We start from the raw sequence: 26,325 nt of genomic DNA on the forward strand, positions 1-26,325 counted from the left end.
GAATAGGGGAAGAACTATGGGGAGATTTACAGCAATGTCAAACCTGCCAGGCCTCTGAGGCCCCATCTACACGACGCGTGAAATTCGATTTTAGATACGCAATTTCAGCTACGGGAATAGCGTAGCTGAAATCGAATATCTAAAATCGAGTTACTCACCCGTCTTCACCGCGCCGAATCGATGTGCGCGGCTCGCAAAGTCGAATCCGGAACTCCGTTTGTTTTGGTGGAGTTCCGGAATCGATGTAAGCGCGCTCTGGGTTCGATATATCCCCGTCTAGACGAGACACGATATATCGAACCCAGAGCTTTCGATTTTAACGCGCCGAAATGGCGCGTCGTATAGACGTGGCCTTCAGCTGACAAAAGAAAGACTCTCTCCACTGGATTAATTTTAAGGCACTGTTTACATAGTATACAGGCTAGTGTGTGTGATACCACTGCCCTCTAGTGGACAGATTAAATGTTAAACTCTGCTGGTAAGACCTGTATTTTATTTGAGGTCTGACCTTCGTTTACCACCGTGGAGGGGTGGGTGGCCTTATTTGGCCTGATGATGACTATCACCCCATACTTCTGGAAATCTCACCATCCTTGCACATGCCAATCTGGTGACTTCCCTCATGGTTTCTTGGTAGTTAATTGCTCTCACACCTGGAGACTTTCACTCGGTATTTCACAAACAGGGCAACTGGAGAAAGAAGCACCTCTCATATCACTCCAAAAATGATGCCTTCAGGTTGCTGACCAGAGGATGAGATGCTCTGAAAGGGAATACTGTTCCATCGCTCAAGGGATGGAAAGATCGGAGGTGATAGGGAGGTTTGTTCCTTTCTATTCTAGTAGCAGGTGAAGTGATGAGTCTTCCACCCAGAAGTATCTACCTTAAAATGTATTACATGGGCTTTCAAGATTATTGCTAATTTACATACATATTGACAGAAGAATCAAACTGGGGCATCTCTAGGTGCAAATTGCATTAAGATTTGTTGGTTGCCTTTGATATATATGCTTTTATTTTCCTATATGTATTTAAGTTCCTATAGTCATGTTGTTAGCTTTTCCTCTTTTTTCTTCGCTTTCAACTGTGGCTGGAATTTCAAAGTCAGTGATTCAGTGCTGAGTCTTGGTGCTAGTGAGAGGCTTTAGGGGCCCAGACATGGCACTTCCTCACCAGCCAGCTTCTTTGTAGGCATTGTTCAGACGAATGCAGATTTCATTGGTCACCTTCTCAAAAGAAGCCTTGCAGTCTCCACCATATTTCTCCTCCATCAGTTGCAAGATAATGTCACAGATTATCTAAAGGAGAAGGAGGGGTGGGAGGGAAAGAAGCAGACTGTGTGAACTCCCTCCATTCTATCTGTAAATAAGAATTGCTATTTGTCAATTGGTTCCTCCTAATAAGAAAAAAGTTGCCTGATTCTTTTTGGAGAAGGGAAAGGGACACAGAAACTGCTTTGCAATGTGTGGCATTCAGAACTGGAAATGAGTAATGAAAATGAACTGTGGTGGAAAACTCACTCTACACCATTACCACTGTTTGTTTAAATCTATCCCATATCTGATGGATTGATTTAGGCCACATTTGTATACATAGTCCTAAGAGCATATGAATTGCCATATAAGATAAATCAACAGGCCATCTAGTCCATTATCCTGTCTGTGAGTGGTATTAGGCCATGTCTACACTACCACTTTGGTCGGTATAATTTATGTCACTCAGGGCTGTGAAAAAACACACCTCTGAGCAACATATGTTAGACCAAGAGATGCACCAGTGTGGACAGTGCTATACTGAGAGAACTTCTCCTTCTCATCTAGCTTTTGCTGCTTGTGGAGGTGATTTTATTATGCTCACAGGAGAGCTCGCTCCCATCAGCATAGAGTGGCTAGATGAGCGATCTTGCAGCGACAGAGCTGCATTGGTGCAGCTGTGCCAGTGTAAGCTCTCTAGTGTAGACACGGTCCTGATGTTTCAGCATAAGGTGCAAGAAACCATATACTGAACAATTATGGATTAGCCTGCCCATAAGGCAAGCTTTCTCCTAATCCTTCTCATTTACTAGCTGTCTTATGCTCTGAAACAATAAGGGTCTTTATCTCTTCTTAAGTATATATGTAATGTCATTACAATACTAACCTACTTCCTAGGCAAGTCTTGAGATTTAATTAATGCTACCAGAATGCTTTGAAGGTTAAAAGTTCTATGTACTTTCTATATAGTACTATATTACAAGCCTGGGTAATGTGATGCAAGGGGATGTAGGGATGGGGGAATGGACACTACTGGCAGCACATTTGTCAGTTCTAATTATGACCTTTCTGCAGCCCCAAATGCATAGTCATCCTCGAAGCTGATTGACACCTGTTCTGTCTCACAGGAAAGATGTGCATCCCAATACATGTTGGTACGTTTGAGAGGAGAAGTCTGCTGACTCACCCTAAAGTTCTTGGGGTCAACCTTGAGCTGCACTGCATGTTTCTTGCCCAGTGGGTTCACTATCCCAAGGAAAGCATCAGTGCTGTCGAGGTGTTGGACCAAGTCATTGATGGTGGTGAGGACCCTCTTGCCATGACTCCTGACCTGATCTGACTGCTCCATCTCTTCAGCTGTGCCCATCCCTTTAAAGTGGGTGAAGTAGGACTTGGTGTCTGGGTGTTCTGTAAACATTCTGCAGGGGTTGGAGAAGAATACAAGACAATTGAGAGACTTTTTTTTTTCCTAATGAGCTGAGCACTGAGGCATTGATATTGGTATAGCTTCATGTTCAAGACCTTGTCTCATGTACTTCCTTGACTTCTCTCCCTAACTATAATCATCACTTGCTCTCTTTTCTGTGTCAGTCCTGGCTTTCTCTGGCCTTCTTTCCTAGCAAGTCAAAAGCAGATCCCTGCTAACTCCAGACCACTATCCTGTAGTAATCTGCCATTACCTCTGCTTAGCCACCTCCAGGATTTTTTCTTGTTAATTAAACTTTAAAACTTGCTCAGAATTCTGCCAGCCAGAAACCCAGTGACCACAATGATGCTTGCTAACACTAAATGCTCACAGCTTACCCGTTGTCTTCTCTTCCTAGCTAGTTTCACTCATCATTTAACAAAAGTTTGTAACAGAAAATGCCTCCAGAGTGTGAGGCCAGGAGACACATTCATCTTCTGTACCTGGATTAAAATTCTACCTTGTCCAGTTTGCTCACTTAAATAGATGATTTATAAAACAAATAAAAGCTGAAATTCATTGGAAATTGGGAATTCAGTCCCACCAAGGATGTTGCGAGAGCCCAAGAAGATCTAAACAGAGAATCCAAGTGGTAGGCTCTTCCCCTTATTTAAATACATGAGTAGATGGAGGGAACCCCTAGCATAGGCTTTGTTAGCCAACTCTTTATTCAGGAAAGGCCCAGACTGCAGTTTGCTGCCTCCCTTCAGATGGTTAAGTGTTAAGTACCACTGGCATCACTCACTCAAAAGATGGTTTAGACTGAAGTCACCTGTGAAGGAAATGAGGCTTCTTTCTATAACCCCATCCAAAGTTTAGTGGCACCTTGGCAAATCATGTAAGAAGACAATATTTCCCTCGCTGGAACAAATTAATAATTTATTTAGTCTGGCCATAGAAAGTGCCAAACAAGATTCCCTGGGCAGAAGGGCTTATGGTTTAAAGGGGTACAAGTTAATACACTACAGAGCAATGAAATACAGAAATGGAGTGGAAGGTGGTCATTGTAATTGAAATGCCTCACAGACTAGCAGCTATATACATGCAGCGCAGCTATATAGATGAGAAATGACTCTAAAAATAGCATTGTGTGGTTCTAGTTTTGCAGCTCAGTGACTAGCATATCATTTCATAGGTAAAGAGGGTTTTTTTTAATTTTCCCGAAACTTCCAGCCCTGCAAGTGTAGCCCAGGATCTGATACTAAAGCCAGGACTCCTGGCTTGGGCATCATCACCAGTAAAAACAAAAAAAAAGTCTGCAATCAGATGTTAGTCAGCAATTGTGCAGATAGTGCATAGAAAGGAATTGCAGATGATACTAAACTACTCAAGATAGTTAAGACCAAAACAGATTGTGAAGAACTTCAAAAAGATCTCACAAAACTAAGTGATTGGGCAACAAAATGGCAAATGAAATTTAATGTGGATAAATGTAAAGTAATGCACATTGGAAAAAATAACCCCAACTATACATACAATATGATGGGGGCTTAAATTAACTACAACGAGTCGAAAAGATCGGCATCATCGTGGATTAGGTCTCTGAAGATGTCACGCAAGTGTGCAGAAGGCGTTCAAGCAAAAAGCAAACAGGATGTTACGAATCATTAAAGGGACTGAGCAATAAACTGAAGAATATATTAATTGCCTCTTATATAAATCCAGTGGTAAGCCACACCTCGGATACTGTGTACAAGATGTGGTCTCTCACCTCAAAAAAGATATTCTATTAGCACTAGAAAGTGTCCAAGAAAAAAAAAAGGGCAATAATGATTAGGGGTTGGAGAGGACCATACGAGGAAGATAAAGACGCGAGGCCTTTCAGTTGGAAGAGAGCTAAGGGGATATGATAGAGGTATAATAAATCATGAGTGAGTGGAGAAAGTAGATAAGGTCAAAGTTATACTTATCTTTCTAAACAAGAACTAGGTCACGCAATATGAAATTAATAGTTAGCAGGTTTAAAACAAATAAAAGGAAGTTCTTCTTCACACAGCACACAGTCAACTTGTGGAACTCCTTAGCTGAGGAGGTTGTGAAGGCTGGGACTATAACAATATTTAAAAGGGAACTGGATAAATTCATGGTGGCTAAGTCCATAAATGGTTATTAACCAGGAAGGGTAAAGAATTGGTGTCCCTAGCCTCTGTTCATCAGAGGATGGAGATGGATGGCAGGAGAGAGATTACTTGATCATTGCCTTTTAGCTTCACTCCCTCTGGGGCACCTGGCATTGGCCCCTGTCAGTAGACAGATACTGGGATAGATGGACCTTTGGTCTGACCTGGTACGGTCGTTCTTATGTTCTATGTTCTTAATAGAATCCAGCTCATTCTTCATGAGCTGTGTTGGCTCAGTAGAGCTAACAGTAATAAAAAGTGCTAAATCTTTTACAGTAAATACCACAGGGAACAGATCAGTTGAATGAGACAGCACCATTTTTAAAATTATATCTTTTCTGACCTTAGTTGTACTTTACAATATTCTAGGATAGAGAGGGAAAGAGCTTTATATACATTTACTGAGGCTAATGCAGGCATTCGGAGTGGTGTCAGAGGAGGAAGGAGTGAGTGAAAGAGACACCAGAAATGGTAAGGAGTTGCACTTGGGCAGATCCATGGCGGGTTTATACGAGTGGGTAAAGGCAGAGATGTAAATGCCCGCTGAGTTATTGGGTGCTTTGAAGATGAAGAGAAGACATTTGAATTTTTGGGAAGAAGGAAAGAAGCAAGTGTTAAGATTCTAGAGGAAAAGATCCAAGGAGAATGAGACTAGAAACAAAGCTATTCATTATGTAAGAGGAGGTCAGCAATGAGAGCAATTTCTGTGGAATGAAATAGGTGAAAGCTAGATTGGAAAGAGTCAAGGAGAATTGAAAGAGAAGTTTTGAGGACATAGAAGTAAACAACTCATTAAAGGAGTTTAGAGGGACATAGGATCTGGATTCTGTTCCTGGTTCTATCACAGATTAGTATGTGGACTAAGGAAAGTCAGTTAACTTTCTGTTTTGTCTGTCCCATTGTTAGCTGCTTATGGGACAGAGTGAAGAGGAGTGTCTGGCTAGCTGACCTTCTCTTTTATACTGTTCATTATTGTATATACCTCAGTTATATCTCTTCTTTTCAAATGAAATAGTTCTAGTTTCTTTCATCTTTTCCAGCCCATTTCTCCACTCTCCTCTTTTACTTCTCTGAACCTCTTTTGTCTCATCTATTTCCCACTGAGGTGCGGTATCCATACCTAATAATGTTTCAAGGCAAGGAATTGTGCGAAGTGCACCAGAACAAGTTCCTAGCATGTAGTTCTCTCAGTCTTTCCTCCCCCGCTTGGCTAGCAATGGAATGGGATCTTTCTTTACCTGACCAGGACAGTTGTCCCGTTGTCTTCAGCATTGGCATACATCTTCTCCCAGGCCCCACGAGCCCTCTGCACTTCTGCTTCAGAGAATGCCATGTTGAGATTAGAGTGCAGTGAGATGAGAGAGGAGGGGTAGGGAGTTGCAGATAGTGTGATTTGTGCTCCTGCTCTCTGTTTCAGAGCTCTCTTTATACTGCCCTAGGGATTTAAGGGCTTTTGAATGGGTGCTTTGTTCCCATTTCAGTCAGTCACATTTCTGCAGGTTTTAGTGCTGTCTAATCACCTCTAATCAGGAAAGGAGGTTACCATGTGGCGAGGAAGAGATAGCATTCTCACTGTGAAGGCAGGGGACCACAGTACACAGCGAAGAGGTCTTGCTGTGAAGGGAGGGGAGGGAGAAGAGTATTTGGGGTTTCAGCGGGCAAGGATGGGGTTTGGGCTGGCCTATCCAATGACTTTTCAGCCATGGCAGTGTGTCCATTTTCTTCCATAAAGACATTCCCACACTGCTGTGGGTATCAGAGTTGCAGGGTAAGTTATATCTTCAACCCCTCACTCAATATCTTTGTGGCCACTTTTCCAGGTGACAGGCCCACCTTCATGTCTCTGAGTGGAATCCTGAGATTCACCCCATCTTTAGACTGGGTCTCAAGGCTACAGCACACCTGTTACCAACCATGTTTCCTCAGATGGTCCAGTTGGGTTTGGCCTCTGCTATAGACTTCCCTTCAGGAGCCATGAACACTAGGTAAACACAGTGACACCCAACAGCTTCTTCAAAACAAAGTATTTATTTATCCATAGGAATGTAGAAATCAGGGAGAAAAAGACCTGCAAGAAGGCATACACCCACATAATGCTTAGCATTTCCCCCCAAACTTAGGGAGCCATGAAAGGAGGGTCAGTGTCTCCCCAGCAGTAACTCTTCCTTTGGACACTCTCAGCTTCAGGGCTCAGGCTTTTAACTCCTTCCTAGCTTTTTTTCCTTTTTCCCATTTGGATTATCACCATCACCACCACCACTTGGGGTTACTAGCGAGCCTGCTGAGCAAAGCCTGGTGGGGGCAAACCTGCAAAGGCATTGATACCTGTAATAAGTATCAGTGATTGGGCTATCTGCAGACCTGCAAAAACCAACCAGGACTGATTTAACTCTTTATACCCATACAGCAGACAGCATGGTAGCAATCAAATACAGAGGTACGCATACTATCAATGAATAATAGATATCTCCCACATTCTTCACAGAGTGTCAGTGAGCCTACACTGATCCCTTTCTAGTGTATGCCTGACCTGCCAGCTCCACTCCATAGCATCTGTCACTGTCAGAGCAGTGACCTCTTTATGTCATCAGTGATGTAGACAAGATGCTTTTATAGTTCTTTGTGGTTTGATCATTCCATGCTGGTTACTTTTACAAGGAGGGGATTTTTCTCAACTCATCCATTGCTGAGAACTGGCATCTGAATCAAACTCTACTAATCTGGCCATCAGAGCCAGCTCCGCATCTTGGCCTTTCCCAGCCCAAGCCCTCCAATTTGAGGGATACAGAGTCTCTGTAGTGGTCTGAACATTTTTTTTGCCTATGCTCCTCCACCTCTGTGACAGTACCTCCCATAAGGCTTTATGGAAATATGCATATGAATGTATATATATAACATAACTAGAATGTGTGCTATACTACATACGCCATGTAACATATCTCTGCAAAGGTTACGATCTATTGAATCTATTAATCCTATTTGTATGCATGTATCATTTTTGTATTTGAAGTTATGAATATTGGCTACATACTTGTTTGATTCTAAGTAGGCTGTAGTGAAGCAATTGGTCAGCTTCCTGAGAAAAGACTATTCTCAGTAAGTGCCCCATCAAGAAACACTTAAGCCAACAGTGAACTTGGAGACACCAATCCACATCTGGGCTTTCCCAGGAATGTGGCTTGGCTGGTAAGCAACTCAGTCATGCATGGACAGGCAACTCCAAAACTCCATCTTGGAGATGGACTTTGCATAGGAGTGAGGAGAGGGTCTCCACCCACAAGGGAAAGTCTATTTAAACCCCCGGGAGACCCCTCTATTTAATCTTCAGCTGGCTAAAGAGAGAGCCTCTCTATCCCCAGGATACTTAGAAGAAACTGGAACAAAGGGCAGTGACTGCAAGGGATGTGAGTGATTGCTGAACCCAGGCTAAAAGGACATTAGTCTGTAAAAGGGAGCATTCTAGAACTGGTGAGCATCTTATCTGTATTCAGTTTGATCAGACACAGATTTATGCATTTTATTTTATTTTGCTTGGTGACTTACTTTGTTCTGTCTGTTACTACTTGGAACCACTAAAATGCTACTTTCTGTATTTAATAAAATCACTTTTTACTTATTAATTAACTCAGAGTGTGTATTAATACCTGGGGGAGATTTATACAGGGTAAAACGGATTTATTTGGGTTTAGACCCAATTGGGAGTTGGGCATCTGAATGTTAAAAGACAGGAACATTTCTGTTAGCTGCTTTCAGGTAAACCTGCAGCTTTGGGGCAGGGTCTTTGTTGGAGCAGAGGGGAGTGTCTGGCTCAGCAAGACAGGGTGCTGGATTCCCAGGCTGCCAGAGGGAAAGCAGGGGCAGAAGTAGTCTTGGTACATCAACTGGCAGCACCTAAGAGGGTTTCTTTGATCCAACCTGTCACAACCTCCTTTGAAGGCTTTTTATGGTGATGACCATACATATCAGTGGAAGGGTTTTACGCAGAGCTCTGGAGCCTTTTGCTGCTGCTGTTTGTTTAATCAGAGAGGGCTACTGCTCTCCTAGGCACCACAGTTCACCACAGTCCTGACTTTCCAGCACTTCTGCTGTTCCAGTGCTCAGATCTCTCACTCAGCTCTATTAATTCACCTTAGTCCTGCCTTGCAGGAACACTGCTTTTCCAGGCCTGCCCCTGAATACACTTCCCCCTTACCTTCTGATTCTCCTGTTATTCCAGTCCTTGGTGGCTCCTGAACTGAGCAAATATAGAATCGTGTTCTACCATGTTGTAGGTTGGCAGTATGGGCAAAACATCTGCTGGAGCCTAGGCTGGGATGACCTGACCCTTTTCATTTATGACTTTAGTTCTATCTTTGAAGGCACATCCTTAGAAGTTCAGGTCACCACTGCCTGAGCTCACTGCACCCCCAATGGGCCATGTAATTCTAGCACAATAGGAAATTAACAGCATTGAAGATCCAGAGCGTATGTGTTTCTTTCCCTTTCCTTACTCTAATCCTGTTAGTTTACAGTTATGATCCTCCTCACATGGCTCCCTAAGAGGTTTGAAAGAAAAAAACCCAAAACTGATGAGCACAGTTCAGTGCAACCTGCTCAGGGAAACGGGGAGACAACCGAGGGAGAGACAGACAAGTGTCTGATAGAAACCTAACGTGAGGTGGTAGAAAGAGATTATAGAAAGAGAACAGAGGCTAATTATTCTTATTAGTCACTTAGGGCAGAATAGGAAACAAAAGGGCTTAAGCTGCTGCATGGGTAATTCAGGTTAAACTCTAAGAGAATTTTTTTAATGAAGAAAAGTTCAGGAAACAAAATCTCTGCGGCAGGAGGTGGAGGAAACAGTGTTTCTGGAGCTATTCAAACAAGGGACAAAATCCTGTGTATAAGGGATGATTTAGAGGGAGGAAAGGAACTGATCCTACCATGATAGCAAGCAAGGTGTTTCAGCATGTCTGGTGTAATACAGTGACATGGATCTGGCATCATAAACAAAAAGAAATAGTAGTTCCAAACACACAGCGAGCAGACTTGGTGTAGACGGGTCTAGATACTGCAGTGATGGGTGTAATACCAACAGAGACAAAGTAAAGGTGCTTAACCAAGCAATGAACCGGGCACCAGCACTGAGGCTGTTACAGCCCAGCTCTGGGGCTCCTTATTTTCACGTTGCCCTTTCCAAGAGTCTTCCTCCATCTCAGGCCTGCTGAAAGGCATCTTCAGTGCCTGCCTGGTAAATTCATGCCAGCTCAATTTCATTGGCGGGGGATGGGCAAAGGTCACTTCAGCACTACTCCAGACTTGTTCCTCTATATCAGCAGATGTCAGCTACCCTGTGAGGTGAAGACCTCCTCTGTCCTGCAAGTCTCTCTGGTGGTATGTGGATATGGTGTGGAAGGGAGCATGTGTGGAAATTTGTGCACAAGGTGAAGGGAGTTGGTGTATGTAAGAGTGGAGATTCGTGTATGATGTCTGGAGGTGTGTGTAGACAGGAGTTGTGTTTCTGTACAGAGAGGAATGGGGTGTGCTTTGTGTCTGTATGGGGGTACAGATAGGTGGATTTAGAGGCTGCGTGTATAGTGGATATCGGGAGGGGGTGGAAAGGTGTGGGAGTATGCCACATCTAAAGGATGGGAGGGGATACAGTTGTGTTGGGTAAATAATGAGGGAGGGCTCCAGCACACTGTAGATTCTCAAATGACTCCACTGAAAGTGAAAGGCCCCTCCTGTTCCCAACTCCAACAAAGAGCAGATTGAGGCAGAGCCTTAAGAATGAGGACTTCTGTTTTCTTGTACTAAATCCTCAGCAAAATGTCCTGGATTTCAGGAAAGCTCCTGAAGGTTGCGGGGGGAGCAGCTATGTTGTTGGAATTTCTGCACAAATAGGTCTTTGAAGGTAACTGAAAAACTGGGTCAGGGAAATTCTGACCGACACAGACCAGCAAGTAGTCACAGAAGCTCGAAGGGAGGAGTAACATTAAGATGACATGAGTTGTTGGGGCCTCCCATGCCTTAGAGCTATAACATCCTGTTAGGATCTGGGAATGGGAGAATTACCAAGTGAAGGGGCAGTGAGGGTCTTTAGGGCCACAATCCTCCCTGATTACGGAGAGGTTTTCTTTTTCAAGGTGCTCTGAGAGGGAGGATCCTAAGGAAGAGAATGGGAACCTTCATTTTCCTTATGTTAAAGAATTAGACCAGCACAGGGCATGGAGGTAGAATTTACTTTCCATTGGAATGTTCTTTCATGTCAAGAGATGCTCTGTTCTCAGGTTCCTGTATTTTCTTCATACTAGAAGTATTAAGTTTTTCTCTTGGTTAGAACTTGGACCGCTGTGATCACCTCTAGGGGAGACGAGACCCAGGGAACCGCACTCAGTCCCAGATAACTTCTTCCAGTGGGGCAGGCTATTACAGTGGTGAGTGCATAATACATTTAGCCTGAAACTCTGCAACAGCTCATCTAGACGGGTACCCTCAGGGCACTTGCTGTAACAATACCCATTGCTTTGAGAGTATATTCTCTTTTCTCCAGCTTGTCCTGTTCTTCTCTATCCCCTTTTTGTAGGCAGCATGTCCGAGACAAATCTTGGTTCCTTAGATAGCAGTCTTTTCCCCTTCTCCCTCAGGCCTCCTGGTTACAGCCTGTGGTCCTTTTAATTTCTAAAGCGTTAGTTTGTATATTATAATTAAGGTTACGATTTAGTCACTGGTATTTTTAGTAAAAGTCACGGACAGGTCATGGGCAATAAACAAAAATTCACGGCCCATGACCTGTTCATGACTTTTACTATAAATACCCCTTACTCAATCTTGGGGTGGCCGCTGCGAAGTGCACCTCGGGGACTGCTGCTGGCCTGCCTGGGGTGCTGCAGCTGCAGGGCAGAGGGCATCCTGTGGGGGCTGCTTTTGGGAGGGGTGGGGGCAGCGGCACCAGCTGCTGAGGGCTGCCAGAGCAGTGGTTGCTCGGGCAGTCCCTCAAGCCAGCCGCTTGGTCTACCTCAGGGCCAACCACACTGGCCGCTGAAGAAGTCACGAAGGTCATGGAAAGTCATGGATTCTGTGACTTCCACAACCTCTGTGACAGATACGGAGCCCTAATTATACTGTCAGCCGTGACACCTCCCACAAAGATATTAGACGCTGATGTTCTAAAGAGATTATCACCTCCCCTGCAGAAACATCCTTTGTATCTCTTCAATCCATTCACTATTGTATTTATTGCTTTGGACAAACTATTTTTGATTTTCCTGCACAATTTAAAAAGTCTTTCTAAGGAGAATAGTTGTCTCCCAGCCCAGCTTTACACCTCATTTCCAAATAAAGAACTCACCCCGCACCCGCCTCCCATGGCCAGGCTTCAGAATGCCACCTGCCCTTTGTCTTGTCCTAACAAACAGGCTTTTTCCCTTATATTGGTCCTGGTTGGAAGTGTTTCCCTGAAGCTGGCTTGGCAAACCTTTAAAGTGACCAGGCTAATCTTTCCTTTGTAATTCCCTCTTCAATGTATATCACTTTGTATTGAATGAGCATCATGGGCAGATCAAAGGCAACCTGCGCTGCTTGTCTCAGGCGCTCTTCAGCTGCCCTCTTAATGATACTAAAATTATCCAAGTATCAGAGGGGTAGCCGTGTTAGTCTGGATCTGTAAAAGCAGCAGAGAATCCTGTGGCACCTTATAGACTAACAGACGGTTATGGTGCGTGCAGTCTTTGCGTGGCGTGGAATCCCACTTATCGTCAGATCTGCATGGTAGTGGCAAATTTCCAGGGGTCAGGGAGTTGCGAGTGTAGTAATTCGCTCAGGCAAGCAAGCCTGAGAGATAATGAGCCGCTCCTAATCTCATATCTGGAGGATGTGGCCCCTCCTATCTAGCTCTACGAGGTGTGAAATCAAGGGAGGAAGAAGATTGGGTTCTGTATTGGCAAAGCCCCTCTCACAGTCTTGTTTAGTCCAGAGCTGTGCTTTGGTCCTTCAAATTGGCAAGTATGAACTGTAAGAGACCTCAAGCAGTTTCTCTTTGAAGCGCTGTTAAAAAAGTCAGGTCCTGAAAGGTTTTTTCTGCATTGTGTGGGCCATCCTTTAAGGTTGCTATTAGTTGTCAGTACTCCGAGAGTTGATACTCCGCCGCTCTCGCTAAGTTTTGTTATAGTTTGCCATTCCTAAGACTATCGTGCTTTTGTCGTCGCATTTATCCATTTTTCCTGTGGACTGTCTCTGGTAATATGGTGCATTGATATTAACATACGCAGAAAAAAGGGCTTGACTGGCACCATGATGGCATTATATTACAAATTGCTACTGTGGACGTCCTGCTGTGCGCTACAAATGAGCCATGAACCCGTGATGGTTTATGCTTTATCTGTGTTAGGTTCCTGTGATCAGGTGTCGCTGTGGTAGATATGGTGGGCGAGTTGGCATATGAAGTGTGTTGCAAGATTGGTTCTCATGAGCTTTTACGTTACCTTATGGTTACGTGTGTACATTGCAGTTGCTTGATCGAGAAATACAGTTTCGAAAGTTGCAGAGTTGTCTGTGGACGAGGAATTGGCCTGCCACCAAAGACCCAGTGATAGTCTGGTCCATGTTGCCAAGGAATGGTTAGTAAAAGATCCGCTTGCTGATGACGTTATGAAAGAGGCGGTTTTAGCTGAGGGCTGTATGTGATGCCACATGGAAAAGTCCTGATGCAGTTTTCTGTCTTGCCGCCGCTAATTGTCTAATAGACATGAGTAGGGAGGTTCTGGGGACACGTCATGGCTCATAAGAATTGATCTGTTTATCCTAATTTCCTCGTCGCGGATTACCAGCCGTATTGTAGTTTAGAGCAATGCTTGGTGAGCCCTTTTGTAGTGTTAGCCTCTACTCGTGTATCTGAAGCGACGTAGAGCGACGCTTTGGTATGTAACCTCTCCCTCGGCTTGCTGTAGACAGTGGATCGTGTGACTGTGCCCGGATATGGAAGGCTGAGTCATGATGTAAGCTCGCTATAGCCGTTCGGTATGGTTTTCGATATATAGGGTGTGTTAATGTGGACCATCATTTATTGCCACCGTGTTGTGTGTTCTAGACAGGTGACTCCCGGTGTACGATTGGTCCAGGCTAGGTTGATGGATGTGGGAGTTGTCTGAAATCGTGGTGGAATTTTTCTACGAGTTCTCCTTCCCATGGGTCCAGTGATGAAGATGGTCTATTCAGTAGCAGTAGGTGAGAAGGGGAATGAGTGGACAATACAATGACTACAACAACCTGTAGGGAAGGGCACTTCGACCTCCTGGGACCATAATATAGCAGCCTTATACGTGGCCATCCTGCGAGTCCAAACACACTTCTGACGACTTCAAGAGAACTGTGAAGCTTACTTCATCCTGCAAATTTGACAACCATCAGCTTGGACGTCAACAAAGCTGTGAATGGCTTGCCAATTACTCAGACTCAGTTTTCTCACTCCTGTGGGTTTCACACTCATCCGGCAGGTAGAACAGGTCCATGATCCTCCACTGTAATTAGAATTAACCTCGTTATCTCTAGCTTGCTTGCTAGACAATATATTATATACCTGCCCCTGGAAATTTCCACTACCTGCGTCTGACGAAGTGGGTATTCACCCACGAAAGCTCACGTTCCAAAACGTCTGTTAGTCTATAAGGTGCCACAGGATTCTCTGCTGCTTTTAAAATTATCCAAGGGAGCCATCTCTGTTAGTGTTATGGCTCCCCATGGTGGGGAGTGAGAGGTACTACTGTAGGTTTGCCAACTTTCTACTTCAGGGGTCGGCAACCTTTCAGAAGTGGTGTGCCGAGTCTTCATTTATTCACTCTGATTTAAGGCTTCGCCTGCCGGTAATACTTTTTAACGTTCTTAGAAGGTCTCTTTCTATAAGTCTGTAATATAGAACTAAACTATTGTTGCATGTAAAGTAAATAAGGTTTTTAAAATGTTTAAGAATCTTCATTTTAAATTAAATTAAAATGCAGAGCCCCCCAGACTGGTGGCCAGGACCTGGGCAGCGTGAGTGCCACTGAAAATCAGCTTATGTGCCGCCTTCGGCACGCGTGCCATAGGTTGCCTACCCCTGTTCTACTTGCACAAAACCAAACACCCTTGCCCTGCCCCCTGCCCTGCCTTTCCTCCAAGGTCCCACCCCTCTTCTGAGCCCCTGCTCCACTCACTCCATCATTCCCTCCCTCTGTCATTCTCTCTCCTCACCCTCACTCACTCGCTCATTTTCACTGGGCTGGCTCACGGGGTTGGAGTGTGGGAGAGGGTGAGGGAATCCAGCTGGGGGTGAAGGCTCCAGAGTGGGGCCAGAAATGAACTCAGGGTGTGGAAGGGGGTTCTGGGCTGAGGCAGTGGGTTGGGATGTGGGAGGGGGTGAGGGCTCCATCTGGGAGTGAGGGATCTGGGGATGAAGGGTTTGGGGTGCAGGAGGGGGTTTGGAGAATGGGACGGAGCCCTGCACTGGGGCAGGGTGTTGGGGTGTGGGGGGGTGTTGGGCTGCAGCTGGGGGTGTGGGCTCTGGTGAAGGGCCAGGGCTTAGGGATTTGGGGTTCAGGAGGGGGTTCTGCACTGGGGTTGAAGGGTTCAGAGTGCAGGACAGGATGCCAGGCTGGGGCAGGGGGGTGGGGGTCAGAACTCCGGCTGGGGGTGTAGGCTCTGGTATGGGGCAGGGGATGAGGGATTTAGAGTGCAGGAGAGGGGTCTGGGCTGGGATCAAGGGGTTTGGAAGGTGGGAGGGGGATCAGGGCAGGGGCTTGGGGTGTGGAGGAGTGAGGGCTCCAGCTGGGGGTGCAGACTGTGAGGTGAGGCTGGGGGTGAGAGGTTTGAGGTGTTGGAGGGTCTCTGGGCTGGGACCGAGGGGTTCGGAGCATGGGAGGGGGATCAGGGTTGGGGCATGGGAGGGGTGCAGGATCCGGGTGGCACTTGCTGCTGCTTCTGGGAGCTTCCAGAGGTATGTCCCGCCTCTGGCTCCTATGCAGAGGCGTGGCCAGATGGCTCTGTGTGCTGTCCTGTCTGCAGGCACCTGCCCCTGCAGCTCCCATTGGCTGTGGTTCCTGGTCAATGGGAGCTGCAGAGCTGGTGTTTGGGGCAGGGGCAGGGGCAGTATGCAGAGCCCCTGGCTACCCCTATGCCTAGGAGCCAGAGCAGGAACATGCTGCTGCTTCTGGGAGCTGTGCAGAACCATGGAAGGCAGGAAGCCTGCCTTAGCCCTGATGCGCCACCAACTGGACTTTTCATGGCACAGTCAGCTGTGCTGACCAGAGCCACCAGGGTCCCTTTTTGACCGGGTGTTCCAGTCAAAAACCAGATACCTGGTAACCCTATACTACTGGGAGGTCAGAAGCAGAGAATTCTGAGATAATGGTATCTCTCAGAGGCTAGACACATTTATGAATAAGAATAACTTCTGACATTACTCTAGCTAGGATGACACTTAACCGTGCTGGTGCTGTCATCATGTTTTATGGTAGCATTGATCAACTGGGATCAGGAGAATACCTCCCCCCCCCAATCTATCACAGTATAGAATAAATGCATTATGGACAGCTTATTGCACGTTCCTCTGAAGTAGCATATGTTAATTATTGCCTGAGAAGGGATACTGGACTTCACTGGGCCATTGGCTTGTTCTGGTGTGGCAATTCCTATGAGTAATGCTAAGCTATAGGAAGGCCAGCCAGGCATTCTCCCTGTGGGTGTAACGAGGCATCTAAAGTCAGTTCCCTCACTCCCACGCCAGTAATGGAGTGGGAGCACTGAGAAGGCAGTTAACTTCCTGGGTGATCTCATGGTTAGATAACTGGTTTGCATCTGTGGACTCTCCACTGAGAGGGAAATACTGATCCCTGTTGCTGCCCTCCTCTGGACAATCACAGTAAAGAAACCTGTAATTGGTATGACACACACAGGGACTGACACATTTGGAACTTTCTCTTCTTTTCTGAGAAGGGCTGACTCCAGCTTTTTTGCCACCCCAAGCAACGAAGCAGCAATAAATAAATAAAATAAAATAAAAATAAAAATAATTCCTCAATCTACAGCACTTTGGCAGCAGCTCAACCGCGCCGCTTCATTTTTTGGCGGCACTTCGGCGGTGGGTCCTTCGCTCCGAGAGGGACTCATGGACCTGCTGTCAAATTGCCACCAAAGACCCGGACCCGCCGCCCCTTTCCATTGACAGCCCTAAGCACCAGCTTCCTTTGCTGGTGCCTGGAGCTGGCTCTGTTCCTGAAATCCCTCATCCTGACATTTAGAGGGAATTCATATTTACTGAAAGGCAGCCAGCCCCTTGTAGTACCTTGGGGTACATCTACACTACGGGATTATTCCGATTTTACATAAACCGGTTTTGTAAAACAGATTGTATAAAGTCGAGTGCACGCGGCCAAACTAAGCACATTAATTCAGTGGTGTGCATCCATGGTCCAAGGCTAGCATTGATTTCTGGAGCGTTGCACTGTGGGTAGCTATTCCATAGCTATCCCATAGTTCCCGCAGTCTCCCCTGCCCCTTGGAATTCTGGGTTGAGATCACAGTGCCTGATGGGGCAAAAATCATTGTCGCGGGTGGTTCTGGGTAAATGTCATCAGTCATTCCTTCCTCCGGGAAAGCAACGGCAGACAATCATTTCGCACCCTTTTTCCCTGGACTGCCCTGGCAGACGCCATACACGGAAACCTTGGAGCCCGTCAGCTGTTTTACGTGTCACGACGTTACTGGATTGCGCTGACAGAGGGCGATACTGCAGCGCGTAGCAAGCAGGCAGTTCTTGCCTTTGCAGTGCAGCAACGTGTGATCAGTTGGTTCGTAGCATCGTGCTGGCCATTAAATTGGCAATGAGATGACGGTTATTCTGTCGTTCTGTGTACCATCTGCTGGCTGTCCGGATGGGGTCCCCTGCTGAGGGTCGGCCGGAGGGCACAAAGGACAAAATGGGAATGACTCCCCAAGTCATCTCTCCTTTATGATATGTAAAAAAGTAGGTCAGTTCCTGCGTAGAATATGGGGCAAGTGTATGGAGAACCAGTGTATGAGAACAGAGAGCACAGCTGCTCCGTGTCAGATCCACAGAAAGATGGCTTCATGCCATTCTAGGGGGTGCCCTGCAAAACAACCCCAGCCATTGCCTTCCCCTGCCCCAAACCTGTCCTGGCTTACCGATGGCAGTGTCCCCCAGGTGGATTGAAGAATTAAAGAAGTAGATAACAAACACTGACTTGCTAGTGAGATAAAATGAGAGGCAGCCTCCAGCTGCTATGATAGTCCAGGCAGGACATTAAAGGGATCGGTGTGGGGGAGAGGAGCCCAGCAGTCCCGCTGCGTAGATAGTCCAGCAGTAAAGAATCTTTTTCTATAATATAAAGGGAGTGGGGCGTGATGGGAGCTCAGCCCCCAGTTGCTCATGATGATGGACTCTCCAGCCATCGTACCACACTGAATGACCGAGCAGATCACATACCAGGTGCCCCCGCGGCCTCATCTTGAGGCCAGCCAGGAGCAGCTCACCTGGCTCATGACCAGTGCACTATCCACCTACGCCGACTGTCGCCTGCACCGAGGGGAGAAGACAGATGCTACTGTTACTTGCTGCAGCACGGTGTGTGCTACCAGCAGCATGCAGTTATACATAGGATACATATTAAAAAAGTCAAGAAAACAATTTCCCCCCTTTTCACATGGAGGAGTAAATGACGGAATGCCGGGTGGTTCAGGGTCTAGCTGTGTTTGACCCTACAGCGCCATTGACAGCTCAAGGCAAGAATGCAAATGTTATTCAGAGACTCTGTGGCCTGTGGATAGCTGGGTTCTCTGTACCCCCTCCCCTCCCTCCATGAGAGTCATTGATTCTTTGGGCTTTCCGTTACGTGTCAGCGAGCGACTTGCTGTGGACTTGTATCATACCTGTGAGATTTTTCAAATCGTGTGGCATTTTGTCTTCTGTTAATGCGAGCTCTGATAAACCGATTTGTTCGTCCCATACACGATCGAGACAGTATCTCCCGTACAGACCATGCGTACTCTTTATTGGATTTGATCGCATCACTACCTGTGCTATCAGAGCTCACGCTGGACAAACAGGAACATGAAATCAAAGTTCGCGGGCTTTTACCTGATCTACCTGGCCACTGCATCCATCAGATTGTATCAGAGCAGTCACAGTGGAGCACTGTGGGATACCGCCCAGAGGCCAATCACCGCTCGATTGTGCGGCCACACTAACCCTAATCCGATATGGTGATACTGTTTTAGCGCTTACTCTCTCGTTTGGGAGGACGTACAGAAACCAATTTTAAGAGCCCTTTATATCGATATAAAGGGCCTTGTTGTTGGCTACATAAATGTTTAACGCGTTACCTAAAGAATGCGGTTTAAACGGCGTAGTGTAGACCAGGCCTTTGGTTAGCTAACGGGTCCCCAGTGGTTAAAAGAGAAAAGTGCGTGCTTGGGAGCCTGGACCAAGGCGGTGTTAAAACTGAATAGCGCCATAATTTCCTGGCTTACATTATAGACTTCATTAGCCCATTCGCTTCCCAGATTTGAACCTGTAGAGTTCAGGGAAAAATGAGAGATCGTACGCATAAATACCGTCATAAGCGTTAATTACGCAGCTTAGATCTGATAGCACTGCCACCAACCCAAAAATATAGTGTTTTGGGGCACGGTTCGGAATCTCCCCCAACCTTCCCTGCGGGACGCCAGAACCCAAATGCCGTTGGTGCTTAAAAACAGAGGAGAATCAAACCATTCCCCCCTCCTTTCCCCCTCCCAGACTTTCCCTCCCTGGGCTACCCTGAGAGGCTACTGATCCAAACTCTTTAAATCACAATACAGAGAAGCATGTCCCTTCCCTTCCACAAAGAGGCAAACAGATTCAAGGAAAACAGAGAGAGATTCTGCCTCTCCCCCCTCCTGTCTCCCCCACCAGTCCTGGTGAGTTATCCCAATCCCCTGGGATAAAACAAAGGAACAAGAAAAAAAATCAATCAGGTTCTCTAAAAAGAAATCTTTTAATAAAAGAAAGGAAAAAGTAAAGAATTATCTCTGTAAATTCAAGATGTAAATATTACAGGGTCCCATAGCTACAGACATCAGAAAGAAACTTTTCCCCCAGTACCAATACAAATCAAAATATTCCCAGCAACTACACATATAAAAGGTAACCAGCCAGATCCACATTTGCAAATAGAGACAAACAATTAAAAAAAGACTAAAATCGCCTGTTCTTACTTACTATTTGAACAGAAACTTAGAGAGCCTGTAGTAATGTCTGGTCTCTCTCAGACCCCCCGAGAGAAGAACACACAACGGACAAAGAACCCACACAAAAGCTTCCCTCCACCTAAATTTATAAGTATCTTGTCTCCTGATTGGTTCTCTGGTCAGGTGTTTGGTTCCCTGTTTGTTAACCCTTTACAGGTAAAAGAGACATTAACCCTTAACAATCTGTTTATGACATAGACACATCCTGTTTGTTGCTGACTTCCCTCCCCACCCATCGTGGGTTTCTGAGAAATAAAAACTTTCACTTCCGTTTCTTTATCTAACAGTAAGTGTGTTGAGGAACTTGAACAACGGATCATTTCTGCTGAATGTAAGCCAAGGTTTACTAACAGTGAGACTTAGTGGATTGTGAAATAGTCTCCTACATCACTTGGGTTATTTGAAACTGGACTGGAAAAATCCTGGAGAGATAAACCACAAGGAGCAATGTAGTATTGGCTAGCAATGGGCTTAAATGACCATGTTTTTATCCCTCTCTGATTCTTCGCCAGTTGGCAGCAAAGCACCCAGTGCATTTTTTATGCTGTTTAGAGTTCACAGAAGCAACCCTATGTTACGGGAACTGTCTGCTTTCACTTTCTAGTTGTGATAAATCATGTCTAACCAATCTGGGAAGAGAAAAAGAAAGCTGTTTTAAATGCCTTTGGAGTGACTCTGCCAGAGCCCATTGTGTCAGGCTCCATGGCACAACACAACAACCTTTGTCTTTTGGAGGGAGGTGGTGGAGCTGAAACACTTTTGGTTGACTGTTTTGACTCCCTTACCAGCTAGATGCAAATATTGGTGGTGGCAACAGCAGCAGTGTTTTTAACTGATGTTCCCAGCCTGGGTAATTTCATGCCATTTGTGTGAGGTTTGCTACAGTGGTAGGCACTGCAAGTCAGTCAGTTTAGTCATGGAAACCTTTGTTCTGCCCATATGTATTTTAGAAAGTGAGGGAAGGACAGGGTCCTGAGGGTCTCTCCATTTTACTTTACTGTAAAGGCCTTACCCAAGTCAAAATATCACAGATGGGCTGAAGTTGCCCATTTTGTGTACATTTTTTATTTGACATTTTCATATTCAATTTTATATTTCTGTGTAACCCTTAGCTCACCTGACCTGGGGAAGGCTGAGGAAGTGTTCAGCAGCTGGGAGAATGAAACCCGGTAAGGCAGTGAAAAAAGGCCACAATCTGTCTGTCTGAATGCCACTTTTAATGTGCAGGGGCAGCTAGTAAAATCGAAGTGCTCACTCTAGGGCAGAGGACAGAAATCTAACGTAAAATATCCCAAAATCTAATTCTAATACAATGTATCAATCCAGGTAACAGTTTGATTTTCATGTGGTAATTTTCACTTCTAAGCACATAGAAATGTACACTACAGGATCTCGGTAATAGTCAATTAGGCTCTGATTCTACAATGGATCTGTTTAGGCAGAGCCTTTGTCCATGCAAAGCCCTATTCAAATAAACTGGTGTAGGGGTCTTCTCACACAGATCAGACAGCAGGATCAGAGCCTTGTAGCTCTTTCTTAGTAACCAGATTAATTAGAGCCAGACTGCTTGTCCTGTGCATAGAGGAGCCTGAGACAGTTGCGTCCCTTTACTCCCCTAAACAGAGACTGCTAGTTCCTCAAAGGGGGTTTGCAGCGTTATTATTATTCAGGGCTGTGTGGTACAATCTGCCCATTAATATCTATTCAATTAATGATGCCAGTTTGCTTAAATGATGTAGTTAAATTATCACCACACGCTCACAATTTCATATCTAAAAGCCCCCAAATTCATAACATTTTGTAATTGTCCATGTACGATGGTTCAGAGTTTGTTTTTTGTCTTTCAACCTGTTCAATATACCTATATTTAGTTAGTACTTAAGATATTTAATTCGAGATAATACTTAGTCCTGCCAGGAGTGCAGGGGACTGGTCTAGATGACACTTCGAGATCCCTTCCAGTCCTACGATTCAATTATTGCTTAAACATAATTTCACTGTTGCAAAATATTATGTTTACACTTTCTCTGATCTTTAAAACAATACAATCATATATTTGAATATTTTTCATAATACGGTAAAATCACAGCAAGCAGAATTAAACTTAGTCTTTAGAAAATGAGGTCTGACAAGATAATAGCTTAAGAAAATACAGCTGCAAGAAAAATACTGGACTACAGAGACCATTGGTCTGGTCTGGCAGCAAAAAGGACACCAGGCTAGATGGCGATAAAGCTGATCTAGTGGGATATAGGTAATTATACTGGACTACCTGAGCTACTGTGTTCAGATCCAGTAGTGTAGCATGCAGGATGCTGGACTAGATAGTGCGCTATTAGTCTAATCTAGCACGGGAGGGGGAAGAATACTGAACTAGACAAATTGTATTGGTCCAATCAGGAATGGCAGACGGCAGAATATCAGACTAAACAGGTGACTTGCGAAGAGGCAGGATCATCAGACTAGACAGACTATTGGTTTGTTCTAGTGTGGCTGGAAGTGAGTTACTGGACTATATGGTCCACTTGGCTATTCCATTGTGACAGCTCATATATTCTCCTAATTGAGCCCTATAGTCCCTTGAATCATCCAAGTCTGATGCTCTTCTTACATGTCCTTGAACTGTGCAATCTTTACACAGTTAAAAAATCTATCATAACTGTCTGACTTTCACTGGACGTGACATCAGTACCTGTGGCTTTAAATTCCGTTAGCCCAAATTTAATATCCAGTCTCAGCTGGCGGTTTCTCCCCAGCTCTGTGTTTGGCGTTGGCACAGTACAGGAGCCGAGCATTTTCAGCCCTTCCTCATCTACGTACTTTGCATCCTTCTTTTCTGTGCAATAGAAACTAAAAATCACACTTGTTTGATCTGGTTCTATGGGAGTGAAAGTATAACTGGCAACCTCATCTACCTCTACCAAATCCCCAATTCCCACCAACTTATTGAAGAGATCTGTGCAATATACATAATTATCAGCTTTTGAGACTCTCTTTTTCTGTATATCATGGACAGCAATATCAAATGCCCGAGATACCTTTACTCCATATGTCAGAGCGCTGATTCTTGAGGCAACAATTTGTGAATTGTTCCCAAATAAAACGGCTCCCTTTGCAATAGCTGCCTGAGCTTCCAGTGGACACAGGATATGATACCGCTTCCTAAAGGTCTGATAGATCTCCTCCCTCAGGATAATGCTGGAAGCAAAGCCCCCAACCAGTAAAATATATTGGACCTTGGCCATCTCAGGCTTGCTGAGGATTTCCTGCAAGGCTTCAATGGTTTGTCTGACACTGTAGGCAAAAAAGCTCTTCATTTTTTCATATGTAATCATGATAGTCCCATTGCACCACAGAGCTCCCTCCACACCCTTGAAGAAGAGGGAGATGTCTTTTTGCTTGCGTTCTGCCACTTTTGTTAGGTTGTGGTAGCAATGTATGTAGACCTCATCTCTGCTGGTAGAGCATTTCTGAAGGCCAAAGTTGTACATCATTTGATGGCATTCTGCTGGGTGATTCTGTGCATATTCCTCCCATACTCCATCTTGGAAGATCTCCTTCAGGAACTCTTTGAAGTTTTCATCCACTGTGTTGCCTCCCCATCCTCCTCCTGATGCCTTATGTAACTCTTTCAGGGTCTGGTTCTCTTGGATTTCATGTACTGTGATGTCTATAGTACCACCTAAGCCCCCCAAAATGAGTAAAATTAGTTAATTTTTAAAAAGAAGTTATTGCTTTCACTTCATCTGAATAAAAGGCTGCTTTCTAAAGAGTTCATAACTTTACAAAAGCAAAAAAAGCTCACAATTGGCAAATGTGCTCTGCAAATTGGATACAGAGCTGCCCATTCTTTAGTTTATAATCTTTCCATGCACAAGGATTCTTAGACTTTGTCTACACTACCACTTTTGTCAGTATAATTTTTGTCAGTCAGGGGTGTGAAAAAAAACTCTCCCCTGACTGACATAAGTTTCACTGGCAAAAGTGCTGGTGGTGATAGCACGATGTTGCCAGGAGAGGCTTTTCTGCCAACATAGCTAACAGCATTTGTTGGGGGTGGTTAATTATGCTGGCAGGAGAGCTCTTATGCTGGCAGGAAATGAGTTGGTAGATCTCAGTCTAGTACCCAGTGGCCAAGTAGCCACATCCCAGTTGATGCTAAGTCCCTTCTGGGTAGTCTGCTGAGATGTCAGAACTGAATAGGTGTGAAAACTGACATCTTGTGATAGTCATGTTCTCTGGCCGAGTTGGGGCACAATGCTGAACATAGGTTGTCTGTAGGAAGCTTGCACTGATGCCGTCCATGCTGAATTTGTTCTGCGTGTAACACAAACTTCTGTCTCACTGGGATGTCAGTCTGTCATCAGCACTAAGTTCACATGTTATGCCAAAACAACAGCAAGAAACTAAAGAAGCTGTAATAGCAGCAAAGAGTCCTGTGGCACCTTACAGACTAACAGATGTATTGGAGCATGAACTTTCATGGGTGAATACCGTGAAGCTGTGTGGCAGCACTTTTGCTCCTACAGCAGGAGATTATGGATTCAAGATACACAACAGGAAATGGGTGTGTACTCATTGCTGATGTAGCAAGGTAGTGTACAGTGGAGTGGTGTGGCTCTGATAGCAGCAACTTGCACACTAGGATCTGATCAAAGTCAGTTGAAGACAACAGAATCCTATTGACTTCAATAGGGTTTGGATCAGGCCCTTAAAGGGGCTCTCCTTTCATCCCCCTTTCCGCAGTGGTGAGCCAACTAAAAATCCTGTCCAGCTCCTCCTAAAATGGACAGGTCAAATGGGCAGTGCCAGACTTTCTTCTGTCATCCCCGGTTCCTCTGTACATTTTTCTTAGTCATTTGCTTTTTGTACAGCACTGCCAGGCATGCAGTTGTGACCCTTTTCAGCCATGTGTTTTGAGATCTCCTCAGACAGGTTCTTATGTGACAGCTGGCCACAAGAGCTCCCTGCACCATCACTTCTCCCCAGATGATGAAGAGATCAAGGATCTCACCACGGCTGCTTGAAGCGTGTTATAAGACTGCTGGACAAATATTGCAGCAATGCTGATATATTTGGATCCAGGAGCAAATGGGCTAATCCTGGCTCTGCATCAGTTTTTAAACAGCGGAGGAGACATCTCGTCAACTTGACCCCAGAGCTGTGGACCGAACTAACTCAATTTGCATTGAACTTAGCACACTTTGAAAGAGGACTCCAGAATGTGCCGTAAGTAGGGAGTTAGTGCGCAGCAGGAGTTTGTGTCGTGTACTAGACTTTTTCAATCAACACTAACTCAACTTAGTACAGACTACTCCCCACCCCACATACAGACAAAACGTCAGGTGTCTGCTCTTTCAGGTAGAAATTAAAGAACCCAGGGCAAGCACAGCCTGGGGGATCAGAATTCAGTATAGAGCTCGGTTCCCTGCTCTCTATGAGAGAAGGGTGCCTGCTGAATAGACAAATTCTGCAGGTAGCAGAGATTATACTTGTTTAAGGGGGAAAGTTACCTCCACAATCAACGACGACATACTGGGTCCCAGGTGACTCTTCAAACTTTTGTCTATCACCACCCTCTGCCACAAACCCTTCTCGTGGAAGCTGCTTGCACCAGACTGAGGCAGCCTCTGGTTCTAAGGCGATGATGAGCTTCTCAGAAAACATGTCACTGATGAGTCCTGCCTAAAATCAGAAGAGAAAGTGATAACAGGAGTGGTGATGGGATCCTGACTTCTCACCTCCTGGATGCACCATGAGCACAGTATGTTGGCCAGGTTCTCCTAATCCCAGGAACGTTGGGATGGCCTATCAGGAATAATGGTCTGTTCCATCTAGTCTGTTCTCAGCTGTGACTAAAGCCAGATGAGCCAGAGGAAGGTGAAACCCCCACCCCACGCTCATGGACAATTTATGTGCAATACTATAACTATAACTGCAGCAAAGAGTCCTGTGGCACCTTATAGACTAACAGACGTATTGGAGCATGAGCTTTCGTGGGTGAATACCCACTTCGTCGGATGCATGTAGTGGAAATTTCCAGAGGCAGGTATATATATGCAAGCAAGAATCAGGCTAGAGATTACAAGGTTAGTTCAATCAGGGAGGATGAGGCCCTCTTCTAGCAGCTGAAGTGTGAAAACCAAGGGAGGAGAAACTGCTTTTGTAGTTGGCTAGCCATTCATGATCTTTGTTTAATCCTGAGCTGATGGTGTCAAATTTGCAGATG

General features: G+C 45.3%; 2 protein-coding genes across 2 annotated transcripts in view; both read right to left on the reverse strand.

Moving 5' to 3' along the window:
• Nucleotides 1-815: 815 nt before the first annotated feature.
• Nucleotides 816-6,694, reverse strand: LOC142047090 (cytoglobin-1-like). Its single transcript, XM_075067743.1, has 3 exons — nucleotides 6,077-6,694; nucleotides 2,440-2,671; nucleotides 816-1,298 (listed from the first exon to the last, which is right to left on the reverse strand). The coding sequence occupies exons 1-3, from the start codon at nucleotides 6,169-6,171 to the stop codon at nucleotides 1,170-1,172; spliced, it is 456 nt and encodes a 151-aa protein (XP_074923844.1). The 5' UTR covers nucleotides 6,172-6,694; the 3' UTR covers nucleotides 816-1,169.
• Nucleotides 6,695-19,824: 13,130 nt separating this feature from the next.
• LOC116838143 (heat shock 70 kDa protein 12A-like) overlaps nucleotides 19,825-26,325 on the reverse strand; it is an 18,815-nt gene continuing 12,314 nt past the window's right edge. The window contains exons 3-4 of the mRNA XM_032803160.2: nucleotides 25,610-25,781; nucleotides 19,825-23,778 (exon numbers count right to left, since the gene is read on the reverse strand). Coding sequence (XP_032659051.1) covers nucleotides 22,730-23,778; nucleotides 25,610-25,781 — 1,221 coding nt within the window. The 3' untranslated portion in view covers nucleotides 19,825-22,729. The remainder of the gene's footprint in view (nucleotides 23,779-25,609; nucleotides 25,782-26,325) is intronic.

This window comes from Chelonoidis abingdonii, chromosome 1, assembly GCF_003597395.2.
Source record: "Chelonoidis abingdonii isolate Lonesome George chromosome 1, CheloAbing_2.0, whole genome shotgun sequence".
Lineage (NCBI taxonomy): Eukaryota > Metazoa > Chordata > Testudines > Testudinidae > Chelonoidis > Chelonoidis abingdonii.